The sequence below is a fragment of the Aspergillus caelatus genome, assembly GCF_009193585.1.
Source record: "Aspergillus caelatus strain CBS 763.97 unplaced genomic scaffold BDV27scaffold_341, whole genome shotgun sequence".
Classification (NCBI taxonomy): Eukaryota; Fungi; Ascomycota; class Eurotiomycetes; order Eurotiales; family Aspergillaceae; genus Aspergillus; species Aspergillus caelatus.
The window spans coordinates 21119-33704 of NW_022475604.1; the positions used below are offsets into that span (position 1 = coordinate 21119).

General features: G+C 47.9%; 4 protein-coding genes and 2 non-coding genes across 6 annotated transcripts; 3 read left to right on the forward strand and 3 right to left on the reverse strand.

Moving 5' to 3' along the window:
* Nucleotides 1-13: 13 nt before the first annotated feature.
* BDV27DRAFT_150528 (mitochondrial 54S ribosomal protein mL44) lies at nucleotides 14-1488 on the forward strand (the record flags this gene model as incomplete). Its single annotated transcript, XM_032071230.1, has 2 exons — nucleotides 14-19; nucleotides 283-1488. The coding sequence occupies 2 exons, from the start codon at nucleotides 14-16 to the stop codon at nucleotides 1486-1488; spliced, it is 1212 nt and encodes a 403-aa protein (XP_031921429.1).
* A 455-nt stretch (nucleotides 1489-1943) lies between these two features.
* BDV27DRAFT_150529 (basic secretory family protein) lies at nucleotides 1944-3212 on the reverse strand (the record flags this gene model as incomplete). Its single annotated transcript, XM_032071231.1, has 2 exons — nucleotides 1944-2852; nucleotides 3192-3212. The coding sequence occupies 2 exons, from the start codon at nucleotides 3210-3212 to the stop codon at nucleotides 1944-1946; spliced, it is 930 nt and encodes a 309-aa protein (XP_031921430.1).
* Nucleotides 3213-4039: 827 nt separating this feature from the next.
* On the forward strand, nucleotides 4040-8466 carry BDV27DRAFT_70884 (uncharacterized protein). The gene is made up of 6 exons (XM_032077363.1): nucleotides 4040-4085; nucleotides 4276-4960; nucleotides 5013-5131; nucleotides 5197-5456; nucleotides 5514-6333; nucleotides 6385-8466. Exons 2-6 carry the CDS (start codon nucleotides 4505-4507, stop codon nucleotides 8414-8416), a joined length of 3687 nt encoding a protein of 1228 aa, XP_031921431.1. The 5' UTR covers nucleotides 4040-4085; nucleotides 4276-4504; the 3' UTR covers nucleotides 8417-8466.
* Nucleotides 8467-8526: 60 nt separating this feature from the next.
* BDV27DRAFT_169549 (uncharacterized protein) lies at nucleotides 8527-9485 on the reverse strand (the record flags this gene model as incomplete). The annotated part of the gene is made up of 2 exons (XM_032075068.1): nucleotides 9194-9485; nucleotides 8527-9132 (listed from the first exon to the last, which is right to left on the reverse strand). Exons 1-2 carry the CDS (start codon nucleotides 9392-9394, stop codon nucleotides 8527-8529), a joined length of 807 nt encoding a protein of 268 aa, XP_031921432.1. The 5' UTR covers nucleotides 9395-9485.
* A 1231-nt stretch (nucleotides 9486-10716) lies between these two features.
* On the forward strand, nucleotides 10717-10788 carry BDV27DRAFT_t223. The gene has a single exon. It is a non-coding gene; the product is annotated as a tRNA-Gly (tRNA).
* A 676-nt stretch (nucleotides 10789-11464) lies between these two features.
* Nucleotides 11465-11536, reverse strand: BDV27DRAFT_t224. Its single transcript has one exon. It is a non-coding gene; the product is annotated as a tRNA-Gly (tRNA).
* Nucleotides 11537-12586: the final 1050 nt, after the last annotated feature.

Genomic DNA, 12586 nt, shown 5'->3' on the forward strand with positions numbered 1-12586 from the left:
GGTTGAAGCCGAAATGGCCGTCGACGTCCCTCGTCCCAGAACCCGTGACGCTAACACCATATGCGGTTTAGCGCCACACTGGGCTTTCTCACACGACTCGCCGGTCCCGTGACTTCCGCCGAAGCTCGACTTTTCTCCAGCGGTCAAAAGTTTATACAATATCGACGTGAAACCCCTACACTAAACCTCCACGCAACGCCCTGGGCAGCCCAATCTTGTTTTCGCTCCTTCCAATCGCCCTCCCGCTTCAGGTCTCCCACCCTCACAGTTGCCCAGATGAAGAGGCTGCAGCTCCAACGATGGAGCAGTTCGGTCCTTTCGCCGCGGGCCCGAACTGGTGGCCGCCTGCAGCAGCATCTGTACTATAATTTGCGTCGCCAATCGACTGTTTCACCTGCTCCTCAGGCCGAGAATGAGCCATTGTTCGAGGAACAATCGCTGAATTCGTCAACTCACATCCCCCAGTCCTCTCACTTCAAATACCTCCTCCCTTCTCCGCCGGTTGAGGCCGCACGCGAGTCCGCAAAACTTGCCGCCCTTCATGCACGCCTCTACCTCCCCTCCCGACTACCGCTCGAGACATTAGCACGCTCTCTAGTCGATGCTTCAGCCGACTCGAATCCTAATTTCAACAATGAAGCTTTGGCTTCACTCGGCCATGACCTCCTGAGCCACTACACCTCCGAACACCTTGTTTGTACATATCCTCGACTTCCCTTAACCGTCATCTTCGCGGCAATGTATGCGTATGTCGGCCCAAAAACTTTGGCAGCAATGGCAAAGGAATGGGGTGTTGAGATGGCTGCAGTACCTGGTGGAGAGGTTGATCCCGGTCTCTTGCAGTTCAAGAGAGTACTCCCAGGTACTGATGTGAATGCGGAACCAGTTACTGGCACAGAGAGACCCAATGAACACCGGAAATCATGGAGAAAGTCTATGACCTCTAGAGTTGTTTACGACAATGAGTATGGAGATCCTGTCAGGGCATCCGGCGAGTCGGCCGCTGCGGAATCGCAGAATACTCAGGGTGTTACTGCAGAGCACGCCAACGCGACATTTGTGCGTGCTGTAATGGGCGCCATCTATCTTCATGCCGGAAGACCGGCTGCCAAGCGATTTTTTGAGCAACATTTCCTCTCCCGCCACCTCAACATCTCGGACCTATTCAACTTCTCCCAGCCGGCTCGTGACCTTTCTCGGCTGTGTGCACGAGAGAACTTTGAGCCACCTGTTGCAAAAATCATCAGTGAAACTGGCCGCAAGAGCAGACACCCTGTCTTTGTCGTTGGTATTTTCTCTGGTCAGGATAAGCTGGGAGAGGGCGCTGGCGCCAGTCTGCTTGAGGCTCGATCCAGGGCTGCCGTGGCTGCGCTCAAGGGCTGGTACCTGTATAGCCCATTGAATGTGCGTGTCCCTAGCTCCATGGAAGAAGAAGGTGCTGCACCCTGGAAGCCAGTCCACGTGGACTTGGGTGAGGTGATTGTGTAAGATGAGATTGCAGAGAGAAAGAGACACGCGTCCACGTGGAAAAGGTGTTATATTATATGACATGACTTGTCGTCGATGGGAGCAAGAGCATATTACATATTATCTATTCGAATTTGCAAGAACAGGTTTTGTACAGTATGGGAAATCTATTTCATTCGTCTGATGTCTTCTGCTGAACCCTTTTTTTATTCTCCTATTTTTTAACTTTTTTTTATTTCTCGTTTGTCTTGGTTACATCTTTGCATTTCCACCCCAATCCGCTTTAGACAGGAATCAATCCTTAGAACTGAGTCGTTATAAGGGCTGATTCTTAGACAAAAGTACATAGATGTATGTACCGAATGAATGCATATTATATGACCTGGGCCTGCAGAGTACTTGAGACTCCTCGTAATCTACGGAAGTCTTACAATGGCGGATCTGTCAACTACACCAACGATGCGATTCAAGAGAGGTCACTCAGGGGGGTTGACAATCTCATCCTCCCAATTCCCACCGCTTCGTTCCGTGTTCATCCGGCCATGTTTATCAAGGTATCTGCCGTAGTCGTCCCAAAGTTCATCGACCCCCGACCCAAACAGATTCTTCCAAAAGCCGGGGCGTCCGTTGTCCAGCGTCTCGCTCTCACCAATATATCCAACCCGCAATAGCCGGTCGTTCAACATTCCAACTGCGCCTTTCCCAATCCGCACATCCTCCAGCCACTCCAGGAAGAATGCTGTATGCTGATAACCCTGATCCCATTTCTCAGCTCTCTCCTGGGCAGACGCCGGCCGTTTCCAGTGCGGCGGCACGAAGCCAGCTTTGAGACGCACAAAATCCGCGATGCCCTCGATCAAGCCCCCGGGCGGCCGTGGCACAGAGGCATTGTCCTGGCGGGGTGCCGTATGCTGGTAGCAGTGGACCAGCTCATGGGTAAGAACACCGACTATCTCGGCTCTTGGATCGGGCAGCTTCATGGCGGTAAGGATATACTGGAGAGACAGGTGAATCTCCTTGTGGTCATCGTCCAGCTCCATACCGGTCGTGTAGGCTACACCGCCAATGTCACGGAGAAAGAAGGTTACGGATCGGGTTGGCGGAATGGAGGGTGTGAAGGTTGGGGTTGGGGCCTTGGCTGTGGTGACGACGTGCGGTTCATCTTGGGGATGGGGTGGGGTGTAGAGGTTGTCGATAATATCAGCTAGAGCTTTATCGATAGTAGATGCAATGTCAGGGACGAGGAGTAAGAAGGCATTAGAACCGGAGTGACGTAGATCGTTGATCTGGAGACGAAGCTTGGGTTTCGGGGGCCCAGTGGACCGTTTGTTTGGACTAGGGTCGGCTGGGGAGATGGCGGTGGGGAGAGAGTCGACAGGTGACATCTTTTGGATCCCGTACAATAATCGAATGAGCAAGGAAGGACGCGGAAGAATGTAGGTCCTGCGTCAAGATATCCCCACAGGAGTCTGTAGGCGCAAAATATACTTCGACTGGAATGTTCGTACAACGGAGTATAAATCCACTACTTATTGTGACTTAGAAGTAAGTACATCCATGTTGCATGCGCCCGATCTGTCCACAAGACCTGATTCGGTGCTTCTTCAACCGAGTCGGCCAATCGATCTATTCCAATTGCCCATCGATGGATCCTCCCCATAGTAAGTACAGGTATAGGTACGGAGTAAGTACAGTATTGTGTACTACTATGTAAGGTATGCCACCTCTTTCTTAACATGACGCATGGTAGGGATTTGGTCCAAGTGCCCACGCCGACCGGCGATCGTGTGGAGAAGCCAGACGGACCTGTATTAGGCCAATAATGATTGGATCGTATGTCATTTAGATTCATTGATATCTATTGTGGATTTAAATAAAGAAAAATGAATAAAGAAAATTGTAAGGTGTAAAACTAGTAACAATTATTTCACTAGGTTTGGGAAACCCGGACTTCTGCGGAGTATAATTGTAAACGTAACGCGCGATGAAAATATACACACTGGACATAAACACAACAGAAACAAACCAATAAGTATAAAACTGTGCAAATTCTACTGAAGTATATTATTTCCGATTTTAGGTAATTAGACATAAGCATAATGCGATCTTATCGTTCTTCTTTCTTTTTTTACCTTAACAAGGAAAAAAAAAAATAACACCCCCTTTTTCTATATATTGCAATCAAGATACTAGTATCCTTGGTTCAAAAAGTTGTTGGGCTGCAGAGACCTTAGGCGCATTCGATCCCCTCCCCCCACTGACTTGCGGTTTCCGTGGCCAATGTTGCCGGTAAACAAAGCGGAAAAAAAAGATCCAGGGAACCAACGACCCGACTCGGCTCCTTCCACTCCCTTCGCCCTGTCGCCCGTCAACACTTCAATTTCACCGAAAGACTTCTTGCACTTCGGTTTGATTAAATTCTTTTAAAATTGCTCTTACCATCTAAAGAGTGTGGAGTTCGAAGCGCTTATCGGCGCGTCTATTCGCTTATCGCTCCTTCCGTTGCAACCCCCCCGTCGCTGCAGACCATCCTCGGAAGTGTCGCCGTCAGGATAGTAGCTTCCTCACCATCATCCTCCTCAACTCGCGGCCCCCCCATCGCAACGGCCATAATCAAGGTATGTATGAGCTCCTTCCTCATCGCTGTCTTCTGGATTGTTTGGCTTAGGTTGTCTGTCTTTCTCCCCCGTCGTCTTTGTAACCATAACCATTCACACTCACATTCACATTCACAATCGCACACTTGCTTCTGGCGCGCCTGCATCTATATTTCAGCTTATGCTAATCATTCAAAATGGGTCTTTACAGCCTCACCTCTTTTGTGACCGAGCTCACACTCTGTATTTGGGTTTTGACCCTCTACGTCGCCTTCCCCCTTTACTTCTCCATCCAGCTTGGATGCCAACCTATCTCAACACTCAAGTTTATCTTGATCCTTTATGTGAAGACTATCAGACGTCTCCTCGTTTACTTCGACCTTGTCCTTCTATATGTCATCCGAGTTGTCTGTCGGATTGAACATTTTCTCGCACCCAACATGGAAGGAAAAGCTACAGAGCTACTGGCGGTCCTGAAGAACAATAACCTTGCGATTGATGCCAAGGTTAGCCACCTGCTGAGCATCAAATCTGATATAAAACAGAAAAATGTTCCCGATAATGCAGTGGATTTGATCTTCGAGAGCCTACGGCTGGCGATCACATCTCACCACGCCGCCCTCTACGCAGCCGGTTTCTCTACGCTTGGACACTTCCTGAAGCGGCTGTTCATACAGGACCAAGCTCATGTCGTCTCCGCTTATGCCCGTCACTTTTGCCCTGTACTTCTAGAGCGCCTGGGAGACCACAAAGAGCGTGTCCGCGCCCAAGCTGCTCAAATATTTACCGACTTATGGCCAGCTGCCAGCGCTGACGTAGAGCACTATGTACTCGAAGTAGCCTTGACGGGGAAAAACCCCAAGGCCAAAGAGACAAGCCTGATATGGCTATCTAACGTAGGTTAATACTCTTCTACAGTTGCATCTTTTACTTACCCGGCGTTCGCAGATGTCGAGAAATCACGGTCTCCTTTTCCGATCATATGTGCCGAGCGTGGTTTCATGCTTAGAAGATGCAGATAGTTTCGTGAGACACACTGCCAAATCGACTGTAGTCGAACTATTTCAGTATGATCTCGCCTGGGGTTAAGTGTTTTGTTTAGGATCAATTGTGTGGCTAACAAAGGGCTTAGGGGTGCGCCTGCACGGGCTAAAGCAGACCTGACCAAAGAAATGACTGCTCAGAACGTTCGTCAATCGATCATGAATGCAGTTTATGCAAATATCGGACTTGAAGACCACTCTTCCACAGCTCGCCCGCGCTCACGAGTAGAGCCTCGGTATACCCCCTGCACGGACGCTCATCCTCTACGTGCCGCCTCTCGAGCAGAGCTCGGACACCAGCAGTCTGCTGCTGTGATCTCCTCAGCCCCTCTAAGACCCTCTAAAGAAGGTGAGTTTGCTTTACTTCCCTCTGCATTGATAACCATGCCGTTCTAATGTTTGCCAGCCACACCAGTGGTTGTGGAACCGGAACCGATCAAAAGCCGCCCTGGCTCATCAAAGAGCGAACGGGAACGGACTACAGCTGCGGCTCCTGAGGCAGAAAAAGTATCACATATGGAACCTGCCCAATCGAGCTCCCAGGAAGGTGAAACTCCTAAGCCTCTTCATGCCGAAACGCCGAGGCACGTCGAAGATCTCTTCCGCGTGATGTCTCCTGCTTTCGAGGGTCGCGAGTCCGAGGACAATTGGAAACACCGTGAGAAATACATTATTTCTCTCCGCCGGCTTACCTACGGCAACGCACCCCAGGATTTCCATCAGCCATTCTTTACCGGGATTAAGTCGAATCTCGATGGCATTTTCAAAGCAGTCAACTCCCTTCGCACCACTTTGTCCACCCATGGGTGCCTCTTGATACAGGATTTAGCCAAGATCGGCGGATCCAGAATGGACCCGATGGTTGAGGTCATTATGCAGAACCTGATCAAACTTTGTGGCGGGATGAAAAAGATCAGTGCTCAAAACGGTAATGTCACCGTTAACGACGTCCTAGCAAATGTGACTTACACTCCACGTCTCCTGCAACATGTGACGAGCGCATGCCAGGACAAGAACGTTCAGTTACGTCTCTCTGCTGCGGGGTGGCTTAAAACCTTGCTCAACAAGCAAAGCCACCACAAGAGTTCGCTTGAGCACGGTGGCGGCTTAGCACTTCTTGAGAAGTCCCTAAAGAGGGGACTCACCGATGCTAATCCAGGCATAAGAGAAGCGATGAGGGGCGCCTTCTGGACTTTCTATCGGATGTGGCCCACAAGGGGCAACAAGTGAGTTATTTCTTTTCATTTCTGGATGAATGGTTTGATAACACCTCACAGTATTCTATCCGATCTCGACAACAAGACCCGCCACCTACTCGAAAAAGATCCGGCGAATCCAAACCGTGATCAACTAAGTTACTTGTCAAGCGACACTCTCACCGTGCCTAGTCGCTCCGCCTTGAAAGAGGCCATTGCAGCACACAAAAAAGCTCGTCTTGCACCAGCCAAGACTTTACCTCCACGACCGGAATCGGCCCAGTCGTCGTTTGGTGAAACGAAGACATCTGATCACCCGGCTAAGTCTACTGGGCGCACCGCTCGGGCACCTCTTTCTTCACTTTCTTCTGCGCCTATGCGACCTGGTGCTAAACCCCGCCGACCCGAATTGGCGCGCCCCGCGACTGCCGATCCATATTCTTCTCGCAAAACCGCCGCCACAGAACGCGCTCACATTGACAGCTCGCCAAGACCTAAGAGGGTAGGAAACTTGGGGCAAGCGGCTAGCTCAACTAAGAGCAAGCCCAAGAAACTCGATATTCCCATGACGATGGCCGTCGACCCAGTTGCACCTAACGCGAGCAACGAAGATGGGACCCAGGTGACGAGTAAGGTTAGAAAGCGTTCCAGCTTGTCTGAACAATTCGCTGCGATCAAGAGAGGTATTCGGGCCAGAACATCCCCCAAAACGACACCCAAAACAACTCCCGAAACATCTCCCGACACATCTCCCAAAATATCCCCCCACAATGAACCAGATGATTACGATATAAATGCCCTGGGCGAATTATCTATCAATAAACCAGATCTTCCCGATGAAATCGCCCTGGGCGAATCATCCAACAATGAACCAGATCGCCACCATGACAATGCACCGTGCGAAATATCTATCAATGAACTAGACCGTGGCGATGAAGATGCACCGAGCGTATCACCTATTAGTGGTCCAGATCATCACCATGAAAATGCCCTGGGAGAATTATCTATCAACATACCAGATCGTCGCGATGAAACTGTCCTGGGCGAATTATCTATTAATAGACTAGATCGTCGCGATGAAAATGCACGGAGCAAATCACCTGTTAGTGAACCAGAACGTCGCGATGAAACTGCCTTGGGCGAATTATCTATCAATAAACTAGATCGTCGCGAAAATGTACCGAGCAAATCACCTGTGAGTGAACCAGAACGTCGCGACGAAAAGACGATTGACTCTGTTGAACATACACCTCAACCCCACCGACGTGTTGAAGAATCCGAGCCTTTTTACGCGCGCTTCAAGATCCGCAATCGCCTGAGCAACAAACGAAGGAACATCAGTCCACATTCAGAACAACTAGAGAATGCGAAAGAGATGGTCCGGGTTGCGGGTCAACGAATCCGCTCCAGGTCATTCGACCTATTTGCATACCGAAAACTGCAGGACCTTATTCATTATCATGGAGAGAAACTCTTCACTCGGCCAGTGTTCGATGATTTGCTCGACGGACTGTTGGTGGAGCTGCGCAAAGAACCAAGCCCAGATAGAAAACACAATGGTGACTACGCAGACGTGAAGACCCAGGTCGTTGGGACACTTCGTCTGTTAGAAAAGAGCTGCCCGAACTTCTTTGTGATTGACTACGACGCGATAGATGCCGTCTTTCATGCGAGAAGATACTTCGAAACCAACTCTTGGATTGTTCAAGAACTCCAGCAAACCGTGTTGGAGTGGTTCCGTAACTGCGAGCCACCAGGGCTCGAAGGCATGCTGGATACACTTGTCCAATATGTACAACGTGAGACGCGGGACGGACCAGGATATCGGTCCATCCTTATGGCCCTCTCTCTACTCACTGACCTGATTGGGGACGCAAACAAGAAAGGGACTTTGTTCTCGCATCAGATCTTGGAGCAGGTTGGGACGATAGCAGCAAGGGACATCCTAGCCGAAGACACCGACATAAGAAAGAAGTCTATCGAACTCTGTGTCCAACTATATGCGATGTCTTCTAACCTGTATCAAGACAAGGGGGTATCTTTCTGGAGGCTGGTGAAAGCTCCCGAGGGGGGCACCCGGCAATTGATAATGTACTACATAGCCAGGCAGTAGGCTCTGTATTCCAATAGCTGTATTAATCAAATCAAAATAATTTCTTCAAAGGAGCTACCTATATGCGATTACTTCGTTTTTGTTAGCATCATACATCTACTATAATATAATCAATAATCAGACAAGTACCCCGAAAGAGCCCTTGACTGGGAAATCCAAATATTCGACGGTGACGAGAGCAGCGACGTCCGACTAGAATGATAATCTAAGATAGCGGACGAGTATTCACTAGTCGGCATGTCCTCGCTCATCACATTTGATACCATCGATGTCCTTGACAGTTCCCGAAGAACAGTCTCCTCACGATCCAACAGCATTGGCTGCGATGATCGATTACTCTTCTGGGTGTCTTCGAATGCAGGCACCTGATCAACACCCGCCTTCTTCCCGTTGATTGTTATCTCCAGGCCATCAACAGTCCCTATTTCCGATAACGTTTCGTTCTTTCGAAATCCCCGACGAAAGAGCGGGCCCTCCCCGCGGGACACTTGGTTATCGGGTTTATCCAACCTCCTTCGATCCGCTTCTGTTAGTTTCCGTCTTTTGCCAAATTGTGCCAGCTCTTCCAGTGGCGGGAAGGTCATCTTTAATGGACGCGCAGCCGAGACAGCGGCCCAGTCTGTCTTTGCCAAAAGTTGACGTTTGATACGCTCTAGGCGAGTGGATTCTTTCGAGGATTGGTGGCTTGGTGATGAAGATTCTACGGTCGTAGTGGACTAGATAGGAAGCTTTATATTGGTTCAATGCTGTTGCAAATCCCTGCAGATATAGACTTACCTGCTTCTGATGACTGATTTGGTTGTCCTTGTCGCTGGATGTATGCTTATCAGGATTTGGAGCCTTGGTTTGTGTGAACTTGTGAAATAGTATCACCTGTTGTGGACCTTGAGTTGGTTTTCTAATCCCTTGTATTTTGTGTTTGTGCTTGGGGCAGTTGGTGGTGGAATGCCGGTGCAGACGACCTCCCGTCCAGTTCATGGTTTCCTGTTTTTGATTGGGGCATAGTATGGTTGATGCTGTAGAGGGGGGTGTCTTTCTGTAAAGAGATGGATGTGTGGAAGTGGTGGAAGAAGTATATAGTACATTCTATCATGTGATTGTTGGAGAACATTGATGGACTATGGTTTGGTCACGAGGCCGACTACTCAGTGGTAGTCCTGGGTTGGTTGCGTTAGTAGTAATACTCTTTGTACAGCTGTTTCGTACTCGTGTTCTGCGAGAAACTATCTACCACATTGTTATGATATGCATATTACAATTGAAAAGGCATCTCACGGACTTGCTTTCCATGGACTGATTGGGTTTTGTATTTGTGGTTAAGCAGATCTGCTCGTCAAGTATGTACTAATGAGTTATTTCTGTGTGATATAGACCTGCAATAAGTAAAGACAGCTATGGGTACAATCAATGCTCATGATATAATCTAGATTAAGTGGATATGGACTGAAAGACAAAAGCCGGGCACTTGATGCATCCCTCCCATGATTATTTATATCGATATGTTTAAATACGTATAACATATATTACCCAACGCCGTCTGCCTGCTACGTGGTTCTGTCTGCGTATCTGTAAGACACTCCCTGGACAAATGCACAAAATATGACCAGAAAGAGGAATGTTAAATGTTGGTCGGGATATGTCCGGGTGGGAGTAACCATGCGCTTTATATCTATCAAGCATCAGACGAATAATCAAGAGAGCCGACGTCGCTGAATTTATTGTGGCACTCGCTTCTTACGAAGATAAGTATATTCAATGGTTCTTATAGAAAGCGGTAGACTGAAAGATGAATCTATATGGTATACGTCTTCATAACCTAATGGCAATTATGCCCTACATATATATATATATATATATTATGGACTGTGTGTCAACTTGATTTGGTATTAACGTCCTATTACCGAATACCCGGTCATTCAATCGAATGAAAGTGTGTGATACTTCATAGAGCCCATAATGGAATGAGCTCAGGTGGAAATCAGTGGCGAGAGTAATACCCTCAGCTTGTTGCGCAGCCGAGCGAAGCGAAGCAAAGCAAGCATTATATAAAGGATAGGAACGAGGGTCGTGATCCGCTCAAAGAGAACTATTCAAAAGCTCCTTCAATTTGGAGTATGGCAATATACAAGATACGATTGATGACTGTCTATATACAGAAGATCTCTGTACTATACATGAGAACAACTGTGCTCGAGTTTGGATGGGTCGTGGGGGCTTGTATAGGGCTTAAGGAGTATATGAAGCTTATTATTTATTATGTGAGTTATAAATTAAATACAAGTTCTATAAAATAACTACCAGCGTGGATAGTGTAGCGGTTATCATCCTTGCCTTCCAAGCAAGGGACCCGGGTTCGACTCCCGGCCCACGCATCTTTTTTTGCTTTGGTTTTTTATTTGCTCTTATCTTTACTGTGGAGTCAAGCTGTGTTAAAATGGGCAGGGTCTTGGAATCCACTAGACAATCCATCACTTGCTACTGCCAAGGTGGATACCAACTGCCATACAACGCAGATACGGCGGTCGGACGATGCCTTCTGAAAGGAGCACCATATTAATGAGTTAGTATATTTTCGATTAGAAGTAACGGCATATGTAGTGTGTTCAATACACAGTTCAACGATGTAACAGCCCTACTTTTAACAATGTTGTAGTTGGACCGAAGCCATTAGCTGTATGTATCATGCACTGTTTGTCAACTAGCTAAGGAGTAGACAAGATGTGCAGAACGTATTATATCGACATGTTCCATGCAGTATCGTAAGTAAAAATCAACCCTTGGAGACTACACCTATGGTCTATAAAGTTTCAAGAAGGGTAGAAAGAGAACCTTCTCTCTTAATAGGCGATAAGGTGTGTCGATAATGTTGCAACTAGTACAGCGTTGTTGGGGCTATTTCCAGGTATCGGAGTGATATGCAATTATCCTGCACCCAGCGGCTATACATTCGGAGTTGTTTTAGCGCAATACTTGCTGAACCCCAGAAGTTCCAGTGTAAAGTTAAAAGAGGAAGGAAAGAAATCATTAAAAATCAAGAGCAAAAAAAGCTGCGTGGGCCGGGAGTCGAACCCGGGTCCCTTGCTTGGAAGGCAAGGATGATAACCGCTACACTATCCACGCTACTTGTTGATGAATAATATAATACCTTGCTCCACAAAGCCATTATTTGTTATATACACCAGCTATGCCTCCAACATTAACATAGCAGTATGTACGATATTTAGTGCCGTTTGAGTTCTTTTCGCATAAGTTTCCTTCTGAGCTTAGTTTCCACTGTTAATACAAGCTCTCCTCACTGTGAGCAATTTTACTCTTCTTTACAATACCTTGATATTCGATGGACAGTAATACTTAGGACCTAAAAAGACGCGCCGCCAGCAAGGAACCCGAGCTATCTGCTTACAAGAACGGCCCTTACTTTGCTGCATTAGATACCATTCACAGGCCTTCTCAAGAAAATAAGCCGAAGGTATTTAAGCACTGAATGCCTTCTGATATCTGAGGCTATATACATATATCATGGTTAGTGTTTAAATAGCTAAAGTAAGGGTTTATGTTTGATGGTTGAGACTCATAGGCACACTATCATGCTGTAAATGATGAGAGACAAAAAGATCAACATATACTCCGTCAGATAGCATATCTGCGAGAGATACATGTAGCCCGCTTGGCCTGCAGTGGCCTAAAGACCTTAAATTTAGTTCGCCGTCGCCCGAGACCACGATGGGAGTAGTGTACAGCACCTAGCCATGGAAAGACAGTAGCGGCACGGCCCGGACGATGACCCGAATGGTCCCTAGCCAGCGGCCTGCCACGCGACTTATTCCGAGTAGCCGTCTCTTAGGTCAGCAGACCCACCCGCCATTCGGCGTGTTGGTCTGCCTCACCTCAACGCAAATTCCCACTTCAACGCAAAATTTGAAGCTATTCAAGCTCCTATACAACATCGCCTTGAGTATCTATCCAATAAGGTAGTTTAGGGCCTTCCTTATCCACCTGGCTAGCTTCTGTACTAGGCAGGTCCCCTGTATCTGCCTGTTGTGGTGGTTTATTGTGTCCCAAAGTCCCCGTTTTCCCAATCTGCCTAAGGCCCTGCAATCTTTCCATCTCAGTACGATCTGCAATATGGCGTTTTGCATCATATACAGTTAGTGGCCCGTTATATCTGAC